This window comes from Nematocida parisii, assembly GCF_000250985.1.
Source record: "Nematocida parisii ERTm1 unplaced genomic scaffold supercont1.2, whole genome shotgun sequence".
NCBI lineage: Eukaryota > Fungi > Microsporidia > Nematocida > Nematocida parisii.
This window is the reverse complement of record NW_013524647.1, coordinates 108,218-124,151: the sequence shown is the minus strand read 5'-3', so window position 1 is coordinate 124,151 and position 15,934 is coordinate 108,218. Positions and strand designations below refer to the sequence as shown.

At 33.3% G+C, this 15,934-nt stretch overlaps 13 protein-coding genes across 13 annotated transcripts; 8 read left to right on the top strand and 5 right to left on the bottom strand.

The window, feature by feature from the left end:
- Positions 1-50: 50 nt before the first annotated feature.
- On the top strand, positions 51-1,105 carry NEPG_00740 (uncharacterized protein; the record flags this gene model as incomplete). The annotated part of the gene is made up of 1 exon (XM_013203116.1): positions 51-1,105. One exon carries the CDS (start codon positions 51-53, stop codon positions 813-815), a length of 765 nt encoding a protein of 254 aa, XP_013058570.1. The 3' UTR covers positions 816-1,105.
- Positions 1,106-1,598: 493 nt separating this feature from the next.
- NEPG_00739 (uncharacterized protein) lies at positions 1,599-3,155 on the bottom strand (the record flags this gene model as incomplete). The annotated part of the gene is made up of 1 exon (XM_013203115.1): positions 1,599-3,155. One exon carries the CDS (start codon positions 3,153-3,155, stop codon positions 1,599-1,601), a length of 1,557 nt encoding a protein of 518 aa, XP_013058569.1.
- A 185-nt stretch (positions 3,156-3,340) lies between these two features.
- On the bottom strand, positions 3,341-5,880 carry NEPG_00738 (uncharacterized protein; the record flags this gene model as incomplete). The annotated part of the gene is made up of 1 exon (XM_013203114.1): positions 3,341-5,880. The coding sequence occupies one exon, from the start codon at positions 5,878-5,880 to the stop codon at positions 3,646-3,648; it is 2,235 nt and encodes a 744-aa protein (XP_013058568.1). The 3' UTR covers positions 3,341-3,645.
- Positions 5,881-6,131: 251 nt separating this feature from the next.
- Positions 6,132-7,095, top strand: NEPG_00737 (uncharacterized protein; the record flags this gene model as incomplete). Its single annotated transcript, XM_013203113.1, has 1 exon — positions 6,132-7,095. The coding sequence occupies one exon, from the start codon at positions 6,132-6,134 to the stop codon at positions 7,020-7,022; it is 891 nt and encodes a 296-aa protein (XP_013058567.1). The 3' UTR covers positions 7,023-7,095.
- Positions 7,096-7,193: 98 nt separating this feature from the next.
- On the bottom strand, positions 7,194-8,661 carry NEPG_00736 (uncharacterized protein; the record flags this gene model as incomplete). The annotated part of the gene is made up of 1 exon (XM_013203112.1): positions 7,194-8,661. The coding sequence occupies one exon, from the start codon at positions 8,659-8,661 to the stop codon at positions 7,303-7,305; it is 1,359 nt and encodes a 452-aa protein (XP_013058566.1). The 3' UTR covers positions 7,194-7,302.
- An 865-nt stretch (positions 8,662-9,526) lies between these two features.
- On the top strand, positions 9,527-9,811 carry NEPG_00735 (uncharacterized protein; the record flags this gene model as incomplete). The annotated part of the gene is made up of 1 exon (XM_013203111.1): positions 9,527-9,811. The coding sequence occupies one exon, from the start codon at positions 9,527-9,529 to the stop codon at positions 9,797-9,799; it is 273 nt and encodes a 90-aa protein (XP_013058565.1). The 3' UTR covers positions 9,800-9,811.
- A 360-nt stretch (positions 9,812-10,171) lies between these two features.
- NEPG_00734 (ubiquitin-conjugating enzyme E2 g) lies at positions 10,172-10,805 on the top strand (the record flags this gene model as incomplete). Its single annotated transcript, XM_013203110.1, has 1 exon — positions 10,172-10,805. One exon carries the CDS (start codon positions 10,172-10,174, stop codon positions 10,727-10,729), a length of 558 nt encoding a protein of 185 aa, XP_013058564.1. The 3' UTR covers positions 10,730-10,805.
- A 1-nt stretch (position 10,806) lies between these two features.
- NEPG_00733 (uncharacterized protein) lies at positions 10,807-10,980 on the top strand (the record flags this gene model as incomplete). The annotated part of the gene is made up of 1 exon (XM_013203109.1): positions 10,807-10,980. One exon carries the CDS (start codon positions 10,807-10,809, stop codon positions 10,978-10,980), a length of 174 nt encoding a protein of 57 aa, XP_013058563.1.
- Positions 10,977-11,285, top strand: NEPG_00732 (uncharacterized protein; the record flags this gene model as incomplete). Its single annotated transcript, XM_013203108.1, has 1 exon — positions 10,977-11,285. One exon carries the CDS (start codon positions 10,977-10,979, stop codon positions 11,283-11,285), a length of 309 nt encoding a protein of 102 aa, XP_013058562.1.
- Positions 11,286-11,562: 277 nt separating this feature from the next.
- Positions 11,563-13,486, top strand: NEPG_00731 (uncharacterized protein; the record flags this gene model as incomplete). Its single annotated transcript, XM_013203107.1, has 1 exon — positions 11,563-13,486. One exon carries the CDS (start codon positions 11,563-11,565, stop codon positions 13,036-13,038), a length of 1,476 nt encoding a protein of 491 aa, XP_013058561.1. The 3' UTR covers positions 13,039-13,486.
- Positions 13,486-14,395, top strand: NEPG_00730 (uncharacterized protein). The gene has a single exon (XM_013203106.1). The coding sequence runs from the start codon at positions 13,513-13,515 to the stop codon at positions 14,212-14,214; it is 702 nt and encodes a 233-aa protein (XP_013058560.1). The 5' UTR covers positions 13,486-13,512; the 3' UTR covers positions 14,215-14,395.
- A 231-nt stretch (positions 14,396-14,626) lies between these two features.
- On the bottom strand, positions 14,627-15,235 carry NEPG_00729 (uncharacterized protein; the record flags this gene model as incomplete). Its single annotated transcript, XM_013203105.1, has 1 exon — positions 14,627-15,235. The coding sequence occupies one exon, from the start codon at positions 15,233-15,235 to the stop codon at positions 14,627-14,629; it is 609 nt and encodes a 202-aa protein (XP_013058559.1).
- A 176-nt stretch (positions 15,236-15,411) lies between these two features.
- Positions 15,412-15,903, bottom strand: NEPG_00728 (uncharacterized protein; the record flags this gene model as incomplete). Its single annotated transcript, XM_013203104.1, has 1 exon — positions 15,412-15,903. The coding sequence occupies one exon, from the start codon at positions 15,901-15,903 to the stop codon at positions 15,412-15,414; it is 492 nt and encodes a 163-aa protein (XP_013058558.1).
- Between the last annotated feature and the right edge of the window lie 31 nt (positions 15,904-15,934).

The window sequence follows — 15,934 nt, the reverse complement described above, 5'->3', positions numbered from 1 at the left end:
AAGAAAAGTTTTAATTTAAGAAAAATTAATTTGTATCTTGGCTAAAACAGATGAAGTGCACCACATGTAATAAAGAAGTTGAAAATAAAAAAGAGCACTATAAAAGTGCAATACATGAAGAAAACTCTAAAAGGCGATTGGCGGGCATAGAACCCATGGATAGTCTGGAGGTAAAAGAGTGCGAGAGTATAAGCGTAAAAAAGCCAGAGACTAATAATAAACGGACAGAAGAAACTGGCGTGTATGCGCTAAAGGAGAATGAGTGCCTATACTGCGATGAGATAGTCAGCGGCGAGTATATTGAGCATTTAGAAATGCACGGATTTAAACTGCTTCTTCCTCAGTATATAGTGAATGTGTGCGGTTTGATAAAGCATTTAAAAGAAAAGATTGGATACTGCATGTGTACTTGCTGTAATAAAAGGTTCTCGTGTATTAGCAAAGCACGCAGCCATATGGTATCAATGCATCATATGAACTATATCAACACGGAGGAATATGACAGTTTTTATAGCTATCCAGAGAAGGGCATTGGATATATTTCACAGGATGGAAGTGAGCTGTACTTGCCATCTGGAAAGATTGCTGGAAACAAGAGGTACAATAAGTACTATGCACAGACACTGAGAGATATAGAATACTACCAAGATATGAATAAGAAACACACACAAGTGGTGACAAAAGAGGTACCAGAGCAGACAGAAGAAGAGAAATTAAAGATAAAACAGTTTACTCAGCGCTTTGAGAGAAACAAACTCAAAATAGGAAGAAGCAATAATAATCAAAAACACTTTAGAGATGACTGGATGCAATAGGTATATTTGCATTGGGTTGTTTTTTCAGTGTGCTATGAAATATTCCAAAAGTTTGCAGACATAGAGCGTATCTTATTCTGAAATATGAGTTAATATTTCAATTGAATGCAGAGATGTGTGCTAGGGGAATTTAGGATGGTTCGTATGAGTAAATAGCTGTCTGCATATAGATTTGTAGAGATTGCATAATTTAAATATTCTCGTCTAATTTAATTTTCAGTTATATTTTAGAGTATCTCTGATTATATTTAGAAGACGAAGGCGCTTAGTGTTATAATAAAGGGTCGGCACAAAATAAATTTTTCTTTATTATTAAAAAATAATTATATAGTTATATGTATTCGGGTTATCCAATGCATTGCTTCTCTTATGCGAAATAATAAAATAACACTAAACATAAAGTAGATCTTTTTTAAACAGTAAAAAATGTTGTTTCTAGCGCACAGGGGTTTATAGTGAATTCGGCCTATATTGTTTATTTTAGATATTAATTGATAAATTGCTGATTGTTAGTCATTTGTTTGCACTTTCTTCTGTATACACCAACTTCTTTCAGAGGGGTCTTATATTTTGCGTCTTGCTATTTTTGGCACATGTATTCCTTAATTAATTAAATAAATTATTTTTTGTGTGTACTTTTGGAAGAATAAATACAAATCTATTCACACTGTAAACTTAGTTATATAAATTGTGTACGCATTATTGTATTATTTGTAAAATAAAAACATTTTAAAATAATTATAGTAAAAATAGCTTAAACCACAGTAGAAAAGATAAAAAGGTCTATTCCAAGGTAAGCTCATTAACAGGAGAAAAATCATGGCAAAAAATTGCTAACTCATCGACTAACTGACTTATAATAATTTCTAGTAATAATATGGTATCACACATATTCTGTAAAGTCAGAAAAGAATTTGCTACCTGTTCATTGCTTATGGAATCCTCTATTTGTAGAATCTTTATAATGCACATGCTGATATAATCATTTGCTGAGCAGAGCTTAAAATCAAGTGAGATTTTTTCTTTGTTCCAGGTACAAAACATATTATTAAAATGCCCTAAATACCTTTTAAACACAAAAGAAAAGAACAATATTTCATCCGAAAGATTGCAGTATATTATTTTATCATCTATATCTAAAGTATCTAATATTTTATCTGAATCTTTTTCTAGTTTGTTTAGTGCCCATCGAACTTTTTTCCATAGCAAAATGTAATTATTGGATATAGGAATTTTTTTAACTAAAAAAAGCATTTCATGTGTATTGTCTATCTTTGCTTCTGATAGATTCAAACTCTTAAATGTCATACCACAGCTTATAATAGCATCTATAATGGCATTATAGTACGCACCGCCCCTTTTAAAACATTTGTATCTAATGCCTAATAACGGCACTATATAGGATCCAATGATTATATTTTTATTGGATAAGAATAAATTAGTATTAATATCATTTTTTCCAATACTGTCATTTACAAGAGCATCAACATTAGAAATAAGCTGGCATACAACACTTTCAAATACATTGTACCAGGTCGTGTGCCACTTATGTGATAGAATTACCTTGCATGGCTTTGCGAAATAACATATAATACAAGAGTTGTTTATACATCCAATCGGACTTATAATTATATCATTAGTATCTTTTTTCATTGTATTCAATACAAAAGTTGATTTTGTGATTATTGTTTCCAGCGCGGTGTGGATGATGTAAATATTAAACATAGCAGTTTTAAGCTCTCTTGCGTTAGCAAGGATCTTTAATAACATTTCATTTTTCTTGTTTATATCATATACCCCCAAATTCTTTATCCAACATAAACTTTTAATATTCACTAGTTCATTAATTAGAAGCTCGGCTTTCTTTAATGTTTCCTTTACCTTGATATCTGGTTGTATGTTCTCAATGCGAGAAATAAGATGCTTTAGCTTTTTCTTTTCTGCCATAGTTAACTTAGATGAATTTTCATAGGCATGAATAAACAATGGCTGCATCATTGTTACATACGTAGTGTATTTGCCAACAACATGCACTATATTTGACACAATAGTTTGTATTACAATTGATGTAGAATTTATGAACCTAATCACAAAATAAAAGTTTGTAAATGCATCCATATTTTCATCATTTGGAAATTCTTGCAAATATTTTATTGTATCTTCATTTATCGGGTCAGTTTCATTCATTGTATGCATCTTGTGTATGTAGTACAGTTCATTTATTCTTAATATTGAAACAAAATCGGGCTCTACACCGCTTTGCCCAAATTGCGGCGATGTTGATGCCGCTTTAAGAGCAGCAAGAAAGGCCATAAAGAGTATTCCTTCATAAATTCGCATATCTTAAAAATTTATAAATTCTTATTTTGGTTATTTATATTATACTTTCTGGGTGTAATTTCTATATACGTAGATTTTATAGCTATACATATATGAGAACAGATAATTCAAGATATTTTAGTAAAGCTCTGATTCTATTATATAAGATGGTCCTGTTTCTTCTAAAATATAACTATTTAATAAATACGGCCACATTTATTTTTATACATAGCATGAATATTCTATAGAATTCATTTTTGTTCTGGCGCTGACCATTAGCAAATAGATAATTGTAATAGTTATACCTAAGAACCAGAATATAAGAGTGTGCTAGGAATAGAATAGAAATAATCTATTAAGCATTTGGCAACTGAGTAGTGTTTTTGGATAGTATAATTTCTATTAGGCTGCGTATGCTATATATAATATAGCCAACTTTCACTGCTAACTAGCATAGAATAAAAAATATCCAATGTACTCCCCTTCCATTCACAGCTTCTATAATCGAATATTATTCAGAATGAAGACAAGCAATGCTCTGGGACAGAATCTTCTTTACCTGATACAGTTCTTTAGAGATATCTCCTTCAAGTATAAGCTTCTGCTTATCAAAGTATATGGATATTTCATCACTTATGATGAGTTTGTTATCCACTACATCTGCTTTAATCTTTTCATCTATAAATATCTGTCTTAACTCGCTAAGTTTTGCTGTTCCCACACAAATGCTTTCGCCTATATTTTCCATCCCATCTATTTCTAGAATTGGTATTTTTTCTGCTGGTTGGACCTTTGCCTTAAAGTATCCTATGAGAGTATTCCCCAGCTTCTGCACCTGTATGTGAGACAAGGCATCATTTCTGATTTTTAATGGCACTGTGTGCCGAATTCCCTCAAGTTTCTGCCGGTCAAATAGCTCAAGCACCTGCATGGATGTTTTTGTACACGTAAAGTACTCTTTAAGAACCTTTCTAAGAATTGGATCCTCTCCATAAACAACTATCTTCTCTGAACCTATTCCAGATAAAACAATCTTTAAATTGAATATGTCACTCTCGCTTGTAAATAGAAGAGTTTTTATCTGGGCGTATATTTCAATTGTTTGCTTTTTTCTAATGCTAATTCTAAATGCCTTCTTTTGTATCACTTCTGGCTTCATAATTACCTCCACTTCCTTTTCTTCTTCCTTGTCTTTTTGAATAGACACAGGCTCTCCATACTCGTCTGTTGGCTTTCTTTTTGCCGGATTAGGGAACAAAAGCTCGCTTCCAGTGCACTTGATATCAAAATCAAGATAGGTTATCTTTTCTTCCATTGTTTCTATTTCATCCTGTAATTCGTGCCAGAATCTATTGAATATCTGCTTTCTATCTTCCTCCTCCTCTGAGGAGTCCTCGATCTTTTGCTTTACCAAGCTGTCTATTTTTTTCTGTGCCTCTTGTTCATCTTGTTCTTTTTTAGACTTTTTATATTCTGTTTCTATTTCTGTGGTAGAAAGACGAGCATACTTAATTGGAGACAGCATGATAGTGTGGCTATATTGGCATTGTCTAGCTTTCTTAGAGACTTGGTTGCAATCGCTTGATGCCTCTTTAGAAATAGATTTGTCATCCGAAATCGCATCAGATAAAGAAGCATCATTGGAGTTTTTTACTTCTGTGCTGCCGCCCTCTTCTGCCCTCGTACTGCCTCCTGCGCGCTCTTTATACTGGAGAGAGTCAGACATTTTTAAAATTAGATTCTGCGGATTTTTTGCTATGCCTGGTAATATAACAGGAGAGAATCCAGAATTTCCATGCCTATCAATCACAAATATAATATCTTCAGGGATTTCGCAGTCTGCACACTCATTGTAGAATTTTAAATTGAGCAGATTAAATGGATTCTCTTTTTCTTGGTTGAATTTCTGCAGAATTGAGCTACCTGTCCACTCTAGGATGGTTTTTACCATGTCAAAATACTTACTCCCATAGAAAGAGTATAGTGCCATCGTGAGTTCTTGAGTATCCTTGTGGTTATAAAGGGTCATGACAATCTCTAACAACTGGGAGTACCCTGTTGGTATAAACACCTTTCCTTTATTATTTATACACTTAACAATGCAGTCTACTAACTCTTTATCCCTCATTCGTCTAGTATTTTGTTCTTTAATTACATGTGTGCTATTCACTACTATTCCTAGTGGCTTAGAAATATTTGATGTGTCAAGACCATCTAAGTGTGCCTCTTTTCTGTGGTTTACTTTGTCACATATTAGCCACTCCTGCTCATTTTTACGTATTTTCCACACTGACCCACCAACAGAACTACCGCTGTTCAGTGGCCCAACAAAAATTCCATCCGACAGCTCCACTGTCTGCGTGTATTTCAATGGAATTATTTTGTCAAATACCTTGTCTTGCTTGGCCTCCGATGAACCAATAGAGTGAAACTTTTCTAATACCTTTATTCTTTCTAGTATTTCTATCCGACCCAAAATCTTTATTGGGACTGTCCCATAAATAGGCACATCAATTCCCAACGATTCCAGATGAATTAGGCCGCCCAATGAAGAAATATCACTAGAGCACAATATAATGTGTGTTATACTCTTTAAATACTCCAGATCAGAATAAATATCTAAAGATAAGTCATATTCCGTGCCAAAGTTGACAAGAATCCTTAAATTATCTATTTCCACAATAGTACAGCAGGATTCTAGTGGTATGCTCCGTGGGACATGCACTGCAGTAATTCCGTCTTCCATAATTTTTACAAGATTTTTTTATATAAATATATTCAATAAGAATCCAAGTATAATAACAATCAGAACCATGTCTAAATACTTATTCTGTGATCTATCATAATTCTATTCATATTTTTTGCTATATATAAATATAAAATGCAACAGACTTTCTGTATTATTACAAGGCACTAATTTTCATAAACACTTTTGGAGTATAAATTCCAGTATTGTTTTATTTCTTGTTATATAATTATGGAATATTTTTATTTAAAATGGCATTAAAGGAGAGTGCGTACATCTTCTACACATTCACCAATTGCATTAGTGACCTGGAATTCCTGCAAATAACCTGTAATGAGTTTGGACTGTATTTATATGTTGAAGAAAATAGAAAAACCGCAAATTACATGATAAGTGGAAAGACATTCGTAATTGATATTTTCTATGAACGGGAAGAAGAAACCTGCACAGAAGAGGGAGAAGATGCCCAGAGTATTGGAAGTAGCGTCATGCAGATAGGAAAGGAGCAGGTTGAGGCGGCTTTTCAGAGAATAAAGAAAGTAGGAATATCCCTATTAGAGGAGGAATGGTCATCATACTTTAAACTATGTACATTTTCATTTATGTTCCATTTAAAGAACAAAGACTATTATAATGCGTACCGCCTAATAAGTAGTATAATAAAATATGATAGTGAAGAGGAAAATGCCGGGTTTTCAGAAATTATAAGAAAATTAAAGTTAATTGAGAGTACGCAGTGCGGGCCATTAGACTATTCATTTCTGCACCATGTACCGCTTGTTCATCATAAAATAGATAGTGAAAGCAAGCTAAATAATTCCTTAGGAATATTTTCTTGCATAAATGAATCTGGTAGGGAGAATCTCTATAATATCACAGACATAAAGAATATACCATTGATAGATGTACTGGTTGATGTAATTATTGAGATGTTTATATATGGGATTGAAATATCAATAGAGAAGAGAGTTATTATATCCGCATGTATAAATAAAGAGAAGTGCTGCATTGAGGTAGATGGACGAGGCCAGGTTATAGTGAATGGCGTGGTTGATAGGTACAGAACCCTTCTTTTCAAAAGAACAAGTTCGTTATACCACGTAATATGTGAGACTGGAGTAGAAGTCGCGCACACTGTGTAAATAATAAATGTCTGGTGTAGACACGATTAGAGAAGAGGATAGATAAGTATATAGATGCAATTTGAGGTTGGATAATATTTAGTAGATTGAAAAATAAAAAAATATATTTATGATAATTTGAAATGTATATAAGAGTAAATTGAAACAATTCAGGCAAGATATATAATTAGTGCATATTTATTAGTCTAGTTCCATTATATGATCTGCTAATTTAGTACAAACCGCGTGTTTATTAAGAAATATTATGTGCAAAGCATTCTATTGTATTGAGCGCTATGAATCATATAATACTTGTGTTATGCCCTGTCTCTTTAAGGTGCTTAAATAGCTCATTTCTGTTTGAAAATGCCTCCTTGCACTTTGCACAGGACATTGTAAAGGCAGTTCCTGTTCTTATATCAGAGTCAGTCTCTTGCTTAGATAAAGGCTTCTTATAGTTTTTGTGATCTTTCTTAGCTACAGATTTTGTTTTCTGCTTTTCCTGCTTTGCTGCTGAGTTCTGCTTTTTAGGTATATTTGACAGATCTTCCACGTCGACAGTGCATTCTGGCTCATTGTTTCTTTCTGCAGAATAGTTGAAAAGGTCGTCTGCTTCTTTTTCTTGAGATTCTTCTTTTCGGGACTTATTTGTCTGAGTGTCTTCTTGCTCGGGGATTTCTTCTATTTTGCACTGCTCTATTTGAGATATAAGCTGTTCTATCTCTTCTGGCTGCATTGATTCTAGCTTTTCCCTGTGCTTTTTGGACTTAGAGTGGTTTCCTAACTGGTTTAAGCTTTTAAATGTTTTATTACATGGCTGGCATATAAATATGTCTTCGTCCTTTTCCATCTTTATTTTCATTTTCTCTTCCTTCTCTCTCCTTTTCTGAGTTTCATGCTTCATATACTCTTCCTCCAGAGCCTTTTTCTCTTCTTCTGTAAGATTGTGGTAGTCTGTTATAATAACCCCATTTTTACTTATTTTGGGCTTAACTATATTTAGATCTATCTTCTTTGGAACTATTTTCAGTCTTTGGTCTTTTCTTTGAAGAACCTTTACTAACTCCTTTATTTTAGAAGAATAGTCTGCTCTCCGTGCATCTAACACCTTCTTTAAGTCCTTTTCCACTTCTCTTTTTAATGGGCGAGAATAGTGTGGGTAGCTTAAGTCAATGTCTTCGCAAGTGATATTAAAATGGCGTAAAGAGGAAAAGTTTGAATAGAACTCATAGAATGGCTTGGGAAGACCCTTTGCATATCCAAAAGATGGTGCCCTAAATAGACCGCCTCTTGTTATATTTTCTATTTTAACGATCTCAGCAAAAAGATTGTTGATCATTGAATAGTTGCTTTCTTCTATTTTCTCTATTGATTTGGCTTGTCTTATGAACCCTTCTATATCTATCTCTGGCTCTTGTTTTCGTGTTGGCAGTTTACTTACCATAGATGGTCCTTGCATTAGTGTTTCATACGCTTCTTTTATTTCTATAAATAAGTCATCAGAGACTTCTTCACCGCGGGCTCGCGCTGCGTCTGGGTGGTGCTGCATGGCAAGTCTTCTGTACGCTTTTTTAATTTCATCTTCTGTTGCAGTATTTGATACTCCCAGTACTTCCCGAGGATGTCTTTTTCTTGCGATAGTAGAGGTTCCTTGTCCCATAAACAATAATACAGTATAGAATAGAATAAATATAAAAAATATATAAATCCGGTAAGAATTATAGAATATCTACAAACTTTTAAAAAGGCAGGTGTACCCAGATTTCTAGTTTTATTATATCTTTTTATTATGTTTCTTTATATATAGATAGTTTATATTGTGGTATGTGGCCATATATATAGATTCAAATCGAATTCAAGAGATATAGTGTCTTAATTAGTTTATAGCTTTCTCTTCTAGTTATTTACATTTTTCGGGTTATCTGTTCTTTCTATGCACACATATTTGTTTTTAAATAGTTCTTCATTTGTTTTTTATTTTGTGGTATTTTATGATAATCAAGAAAACATAAACCCTTCACCAATTTAGGAGAATATATACGGGTTGTGTTAAGTTTAATAAAAGAGTAAAGCACAGGCAGCCGCGTGCCTACATAGAAAACAAACAAGTGAAAACAGCCATACAGAGCATGTGAAAAGTTATTCTTTCATAAATAGAAAATGCTTTAGTGCACACTTGTTACTCTAAATACACATAGATTTTAAATAGCTACTATTTAAATATAAATTATTTGCAAAAAACTTGCTCTTCACATAAATAAGATTAGATTTTTAAAGAGTATTCGGGATATAATTTATGCGCTGTATATATTATACCATACATATATTTATAGAATGGCAAGCCCTAAAATTAAACACAAAATTATAGATGTCTTTGGGCATAAGAAGTGTCTATCTAGCAGAGCAATAAAAACAAAGAAAGTGCATTATATTTAGTGCCTATTTCCGCATAGAGTATGTTTAAAGCACTAATATATATTTTAGTTTAAATTCAAATAATTTTAGCAAAAATATTACAGATAAATATGCAGCTTATAACGAGAAAATCGAGTAAACATAGAACACTAATTGCACTTATACTAATACTTGGGTTAGTTCTAGGAAGTAGGGAATGCGCAATAGGCGGGCATTCTCCAGCTGATGAACCCCAGAAAAAAAAGGACGATACTGAAGAGAGTGAAGATGAGAGCTTTTCATTATGGAAGAATTCAAATGCACAAAAGGCATTACCAGAGTATAGAGACAGTTACTCTAGCGATATAAATGAGTATGCATATCCATACCGTATGGTATTCTAAAAATAGTAAAGATTTTCTGTATTTAATAGCAATATATGAATTACTGCATGCTTGTTTAAAAAGTATATGTGTGTGTTATATATTGATTATATTAAATACTATATAAATACGGTCTTTTCCTTTTTAATCACATTGTGCGGCTTTTTATGCTGTTTATGTTAAAATTCTAGCATTTCTAATAAGTGAATCAAACTTAGTAGCACCTACTCTTTATATTAGAAAATACGATCCTAGTATAGAGCCATAGGCACAAATGGCATATATAGAGTTAAATAAAGCAATCTAGGGTTTAAAAAAACTAAAATACACCAACTTCTGAATTATATTTTCTACTCTCTTATTGAATTCTTTTTGCAATGTTTACAAAACAATATGGCAGTATTCAGGACAGGACCATTAAGGCAACAATCGGTTAGAAGACTGGCAGCGGAATATATGCAGCTGAAAAATGATCCAGACACAAAGTGGTTTGAAATAGATCCAGAGCCAGAAGACTTTATACCATTTTCTGACAGTAATATTGAATATGTAAGAAAGTGGGAAATAACTATAACTGGATTTAAAGATACAGTCTATGAGGGATACTCCCTAAAAGCAGACATTTACTTCCCGTCTGACTATCCTTTGTCCCCACCAAGAGTCATGTTTACTACAAAAATGTACCACCCTAATATATATAATGATGGAAGGGTATGCATTTCTATTTTGCATACTGCACAATCAGACCCGCACTCTGATGAGCTGGACACAGAGCAGTGGACTCCGGTTCTTTCTGTAAGAACAATTCTTCTGTCAATTATGCTTCTTCTAAATGAGCCCAATCCAGATTCGCCTGCCAATTTAGATGCTGCTTTGCATTTTAGAAGAAATAGAGCAGACTATGAGGAGTACGTTAAAACAAAAATATTAGGTGTACACTACTGTGAATAGGTCATAAAGTGCAGGAGAGATCTATTCTTGTAGAAACCGCCGATTAAAATATTTAATAAATAATTATTAGCGGAAAGATGAAGAATTTTAAAACTACACTTAAGGAAGAGACTAATTTAATTATGAACAGAATTAAGAAGAATTCTATCAGCCTGGCACTCACGCAGTCAAATGAGGGAATGGTCATTTCTGAAGAAATGGAGATTCCCCACGTACTTAAACTATTGAACGACCTCAAAAATAAAAAATGAGCGACGAGACAACAGAGACTTTTAAGAAAAGAATAAACAATGCAATAAATACAATAGGAAACATATTTGGGTATGAAGCAAAACTAAAGGGAGGAAACACAGTAATTATTAGATCTCTTTATGCGTTTGATGAAGATGATGTTTTCATTCTTATAATAAGCGAGGAGGGCATTCGCCTGGAAAGAAATGCATATTTAAAGAAATTTGAGAAAGAGAAAAAGCTGTATTTAGACCACGGGAAGTCCATAGGTGCTTTTCTATCTGCTGTCACTCTTTCTTTATTTGAGCAAAATACATTCCAATAAATACTAAATCTACTATACTTCTTATATTACTGGATCTGCACTATAATCTGAAAAATCTATTAATAGCAAGAATACTTCCAAAATAAAAGTAGTTAAACATATAATTATAGAAATTTATAGCAAATTTGTATATAAAAAGCGATTTATATGAGATAGTTCTATGTATTTCTAATATAATATATTTATTAGGCAACAAATGTTTTATTATAAGTACAGAATATTTCCTGTTTATTAGCCCCTATTAAATTCTATTTATTTCTTAAAAATTTAAAACTTTATGAATATAGAAGAAGGGGTCAGAGATGCCATGAAGAAAAGAAATTACAAAAAAGCAGAAACCCTCTTTTCTAAGAACCTGAATGATTCATTCTCAATTGAATTGTATACAGAGTATTTGATATTTATTAATACAACAAATAAGGATCAGTTGAAGGACGCGCTGGCATTTGCCTACAATCATACATTATATAATATAGACAGTCTAGATATTAAGATCCAGTATTTAGAATCGTTAATGGAGGAAGGCGACTATGATAAAGTGAAAGAAACATATACGAATATATTGGACATTCCGATTAAGAAGATAGATACAATAGTAGAACTATACAAGAACTTTGAAAACACCAAAAGTAAATTGAAAAGAAAGGATACAGATCTTGTATCAAAGGAGATGGCAGCTATAGAAGAATCAAAGACTTTACACAAGCTCAATCAGATTCAGGCCCTAGAATACTTTTTACTGCAGTACAAAAATAACTATCCTATTTATACTATAGAATATATATTATATAATGTAGACTATGTACTGAATAATAGTAAAATAAAGAATAGAAGTAGAAATAAGGTGTTGTTTTATAAGATACTGGTCTTGTCAAAAAAGATTGATAAGAAAAATATTATAGATAAGAGTAGTAAGAAAATAGTTTCAGCACGGGGAGTGTCAGAGAAAAATCAGAGAATAGGAGAAATGCTTTGGAATGAAATACGAGAAACTAGAGACATACTTCCTCTTTTACCGCTGTTAATAACGTACTCCTTTGACATTGATGCGATATTAGAAATTGCACCACCAGGCATAACAAAAAAAAGTGAATCATTTTACTTGATTTTGTTCGGCGCTATTTTGCGGCATCGAGGGCTGGAGGGTATGCGAAAATATTTGATTAAATTTACAAAGGAAAGAAAAATTGGATGGATATCGTATAATTTCTGTGCGCGGGTAGAGGCACTCATCGGGGGAGGAAATAAGTATGCAGGGGGAATTCTTCTTACAGCATTAAAAATGTTTATAAAGAGAGAAGAGAGTAAGTATTATATGTCTGCAGATGAAAATGCATATAAGCTGACGGTTCATGGGACGCAGCTGCTTCTTTCTCTGGGTGATGTGCAGAGAGCTCATATACTAACGGAGCTGTATAACAAAGAAAAAGAAAAGAGCGAAGGGAAACCAAGCCATTTTGAGTTTAAAGAGCGTAATGAAGAGAAAGATCCAAAGCTAATAATGGTCAAGCACCAGATGCTGTATGAGTCAGGGTTCTCTGCACTATTAACAATTTCAAATATGTATAGTTATAGCGAGTTATTTGAGTTCTTGTGCCGAGTCTATCGAATAGAGGACGAGGAAGACATACCAATACCACCTGTGCTGAAAAAGCTACTAGGCGACCTTCCCAAAATAAGAGAAACTCAGAATATCTTTAGTGGTGTAGATATTAACAGCATAATCAGTATGCTGATAGAAATAGAGATATGATGATTTGGCTTCTATTTTCACCTCTAAAAGAATAAAATCCTCTGCATCTTTAAAGCAAGCATGCTTATAGCACTATGATGGTAGAATTTAAAGAGTTTGTTACTATTTGTAAAAACAAATAGAAAGCAATTATGGTTAGAAAATTTATATAAAAGGACTATAGTGCGCACCTGTTGCAAGTTAAAAGCACTGAAAATATCCAAAATTAAAAATACTTGTATGCAGATTGATGTGTTTTTATTGCACTGTGTATTATTATATATACCTCAAAGTAATATATATAGCAGTGAGGATAAGATAGGGCATAAACTTTCAGGAAAGGTAGAATAGTAAATAAAAATAAGGCAGAAGAATAGAACCCGTTTAAAATATAGTAAACATAGCAGAAGAGACCGCGCGCAGTATTATACTTATTTCTTTGGGAAACATTTATAGATTGGAAGAATAAAAATATTCAAATTTGCATGGCAGCCAATGGTCAGCGAGCATTCTCACATGCTTGATTTTGTTTCACGCCGATTGGTTTTTATGGGAAAGGAAGAAGAGCATAAAACAGAAGAAGAAAGCGAGGACAGCAGCACGTCAAGTAATGATAGAGTTGAAAACAGTGATCTCTTTGATATAATCAAGAAGGCAAATAAGGGCCTAGCAGGATCTATAAGAACATCAAAGGACACAACAAAAACACTGAATAAACAAGGAAAGAGCTTGAACAAATCTCTTCAGAAAAAGAAAAGCATTAGAAAGCGGGTGGGAAAGGATGAAGACCTAGTGCGAAATATAAATGCAGAAGGAAATATAGTTGTTATTAAAAGCTCATTTCTTGACAGGCTTAGAAACTTTTTCAGTCCGCAGAAATGGCACGAGGCATCGGTTGACCAATCAGCAAAAAGAGAAGAGGAAAGGGCGGAAGAATGCTCAAAGGATGAAGAGTCTGATGGGCTTAGCTCAGAGGATGAAATTGCAGATAATCTAGAAAATACTGGATCGGATGAAGATGTAGATGCAGAATTAGAAAAAACACTAACAGGCCTTCAATCTTTAAGGCGAAGCGTTCACTTTCAAACACAGAAAATCAAATCACAGCGGCATGCGGCAAAGGAGATGCAACTATTAGATGAAGATACAAGCAAGCGGGCTAAAAAACTTGAAGAAGAAACAAAGCACATAAAATAAATACCAATTTTTCCCAATACACACACCTAACACCTAAATACATTCGATTTGTTCTAACACAGATGAATAAATACCGACCATGACAGATTAACGTCAATGGGTTTGCATATGCATTATATAACCCGAAATTTTCTAGGATTGAAATAGTTGCGAGTTGATAGCATCAGAAGGCAAGAGCGCATTTTATTTGTGCGGGCATATGAAATAAAGAAACAATACTCAGTTAACAAAATATGATTTATATTTATACTAATGACGTCCTTAAAAACAATTTATAATGTGCCTTTAAGTAATACTGAAATGTTAATTGTAATTAATTAACTCTGCTTAAGGTTTGAGTAGATTTAAATAATTAGATATATCATATATTGACTATGCGCACGGCCTAGTTCAGCTATACTTTACTTCACGTTTATGTGAGTGTTCCATCCAGATATCCTTCAATAATTTCTCTTACTATCTCTTTTGGTACAACAGAAACTCCATTTTCTTTCATTTTCTTGAGGAATTCGCTGTATATTTGATTTATATTTGTATTTCCCTCCTGTACCTGTTTTTTTATAAACTGATGATATTGCCCAAGCGTTTCATTACTGCTTGGCGTAATTGAGTCAATTTTTTTACTCATTATAGCTCTAAGATCTGCCTTCTCCACCCCGCTATGCACTTTTATAATACTATCTGCCTTTGATTCGCCGGACTCTTCTTTCTTTTCTACAATATCTTTTATAGCATTCTCCTGGTATGGCTTAAATTGTATTCCCTTGCTGTTGTATTCATTGCTAACTAGAATCACTTTGAAACTGAATTTTTTCCTTTCCTCCTTTCTAAAAAGACGTTCTAGTTTTTCCTGCTGTCTTATAAATAGCTTGTCTTTTTTTGAGCCTTCAAACTCATCAACTATAAGAAGCACTGTAGTGGAAAGACTTTTTCCTATTTTTCTAAAGTTTTTATCTATAAGAAGATTGCTATAATACACTTCAACTCCTTGCTCGCCCAGTAGTTGCCCAATTTTCTCCATTACATATGTTTTGCCCGTGCCAGGCTTTCCATATACGTATATAGTGTGCCTAGTGCTTTCTGTTATATAGTTTGCCAGCTGGATTATTTCTTCTTTTCTTCCCTCAACCTCTAAACTGCATATTTTTTCCCTTATTTCTTCCTTCTTGTCTGGGTTGTTAAGCACTTCTTCTATTACTAGTTCACCCGGGCTGAGTTCTTTTTTTTCTTTATTTTTATTTCTTTTGGTACATCCTTCTTTACTTTCTTTACATTTTTTGCTTTATTTTCTAAAGTAGCTGAATCAGCGCTTTTTTTAATTGTTTCTTTCTTGCCTTTTAGTTCTGCTGCGCCTTCTTTCTCTGAAAGAGTCTTTTTCTTCTTTTTGGGAATTGGCCCCTCTGTTATTGGCCTAATTCGTGGCCTTCCCCTACGCCGTGGTGGTGAATTTCGAGCCTCCTCCTTTTTTCTTTCTTTTTCTGCTAAAGCTAATGCTTTTTTTAGAGGCCGCTTCTTCTCTAGCTCTTTTAATTTTTCTTCGGCTTCTTTCTCTTTTGCTTTGCTTTTCTTGCTTTCCTTCTTTTCTTCCTTAGGTGCTAGAGTTCGTTTTGCTTTGTTTTCTTTTTCTGCAATACTCTCATCAATTCTCATTCTGGCTTTTATAGCTATCTTTCTCTCTGTCTTCCCCATTAAAAAAAACACACAATACTAGATATTTTAT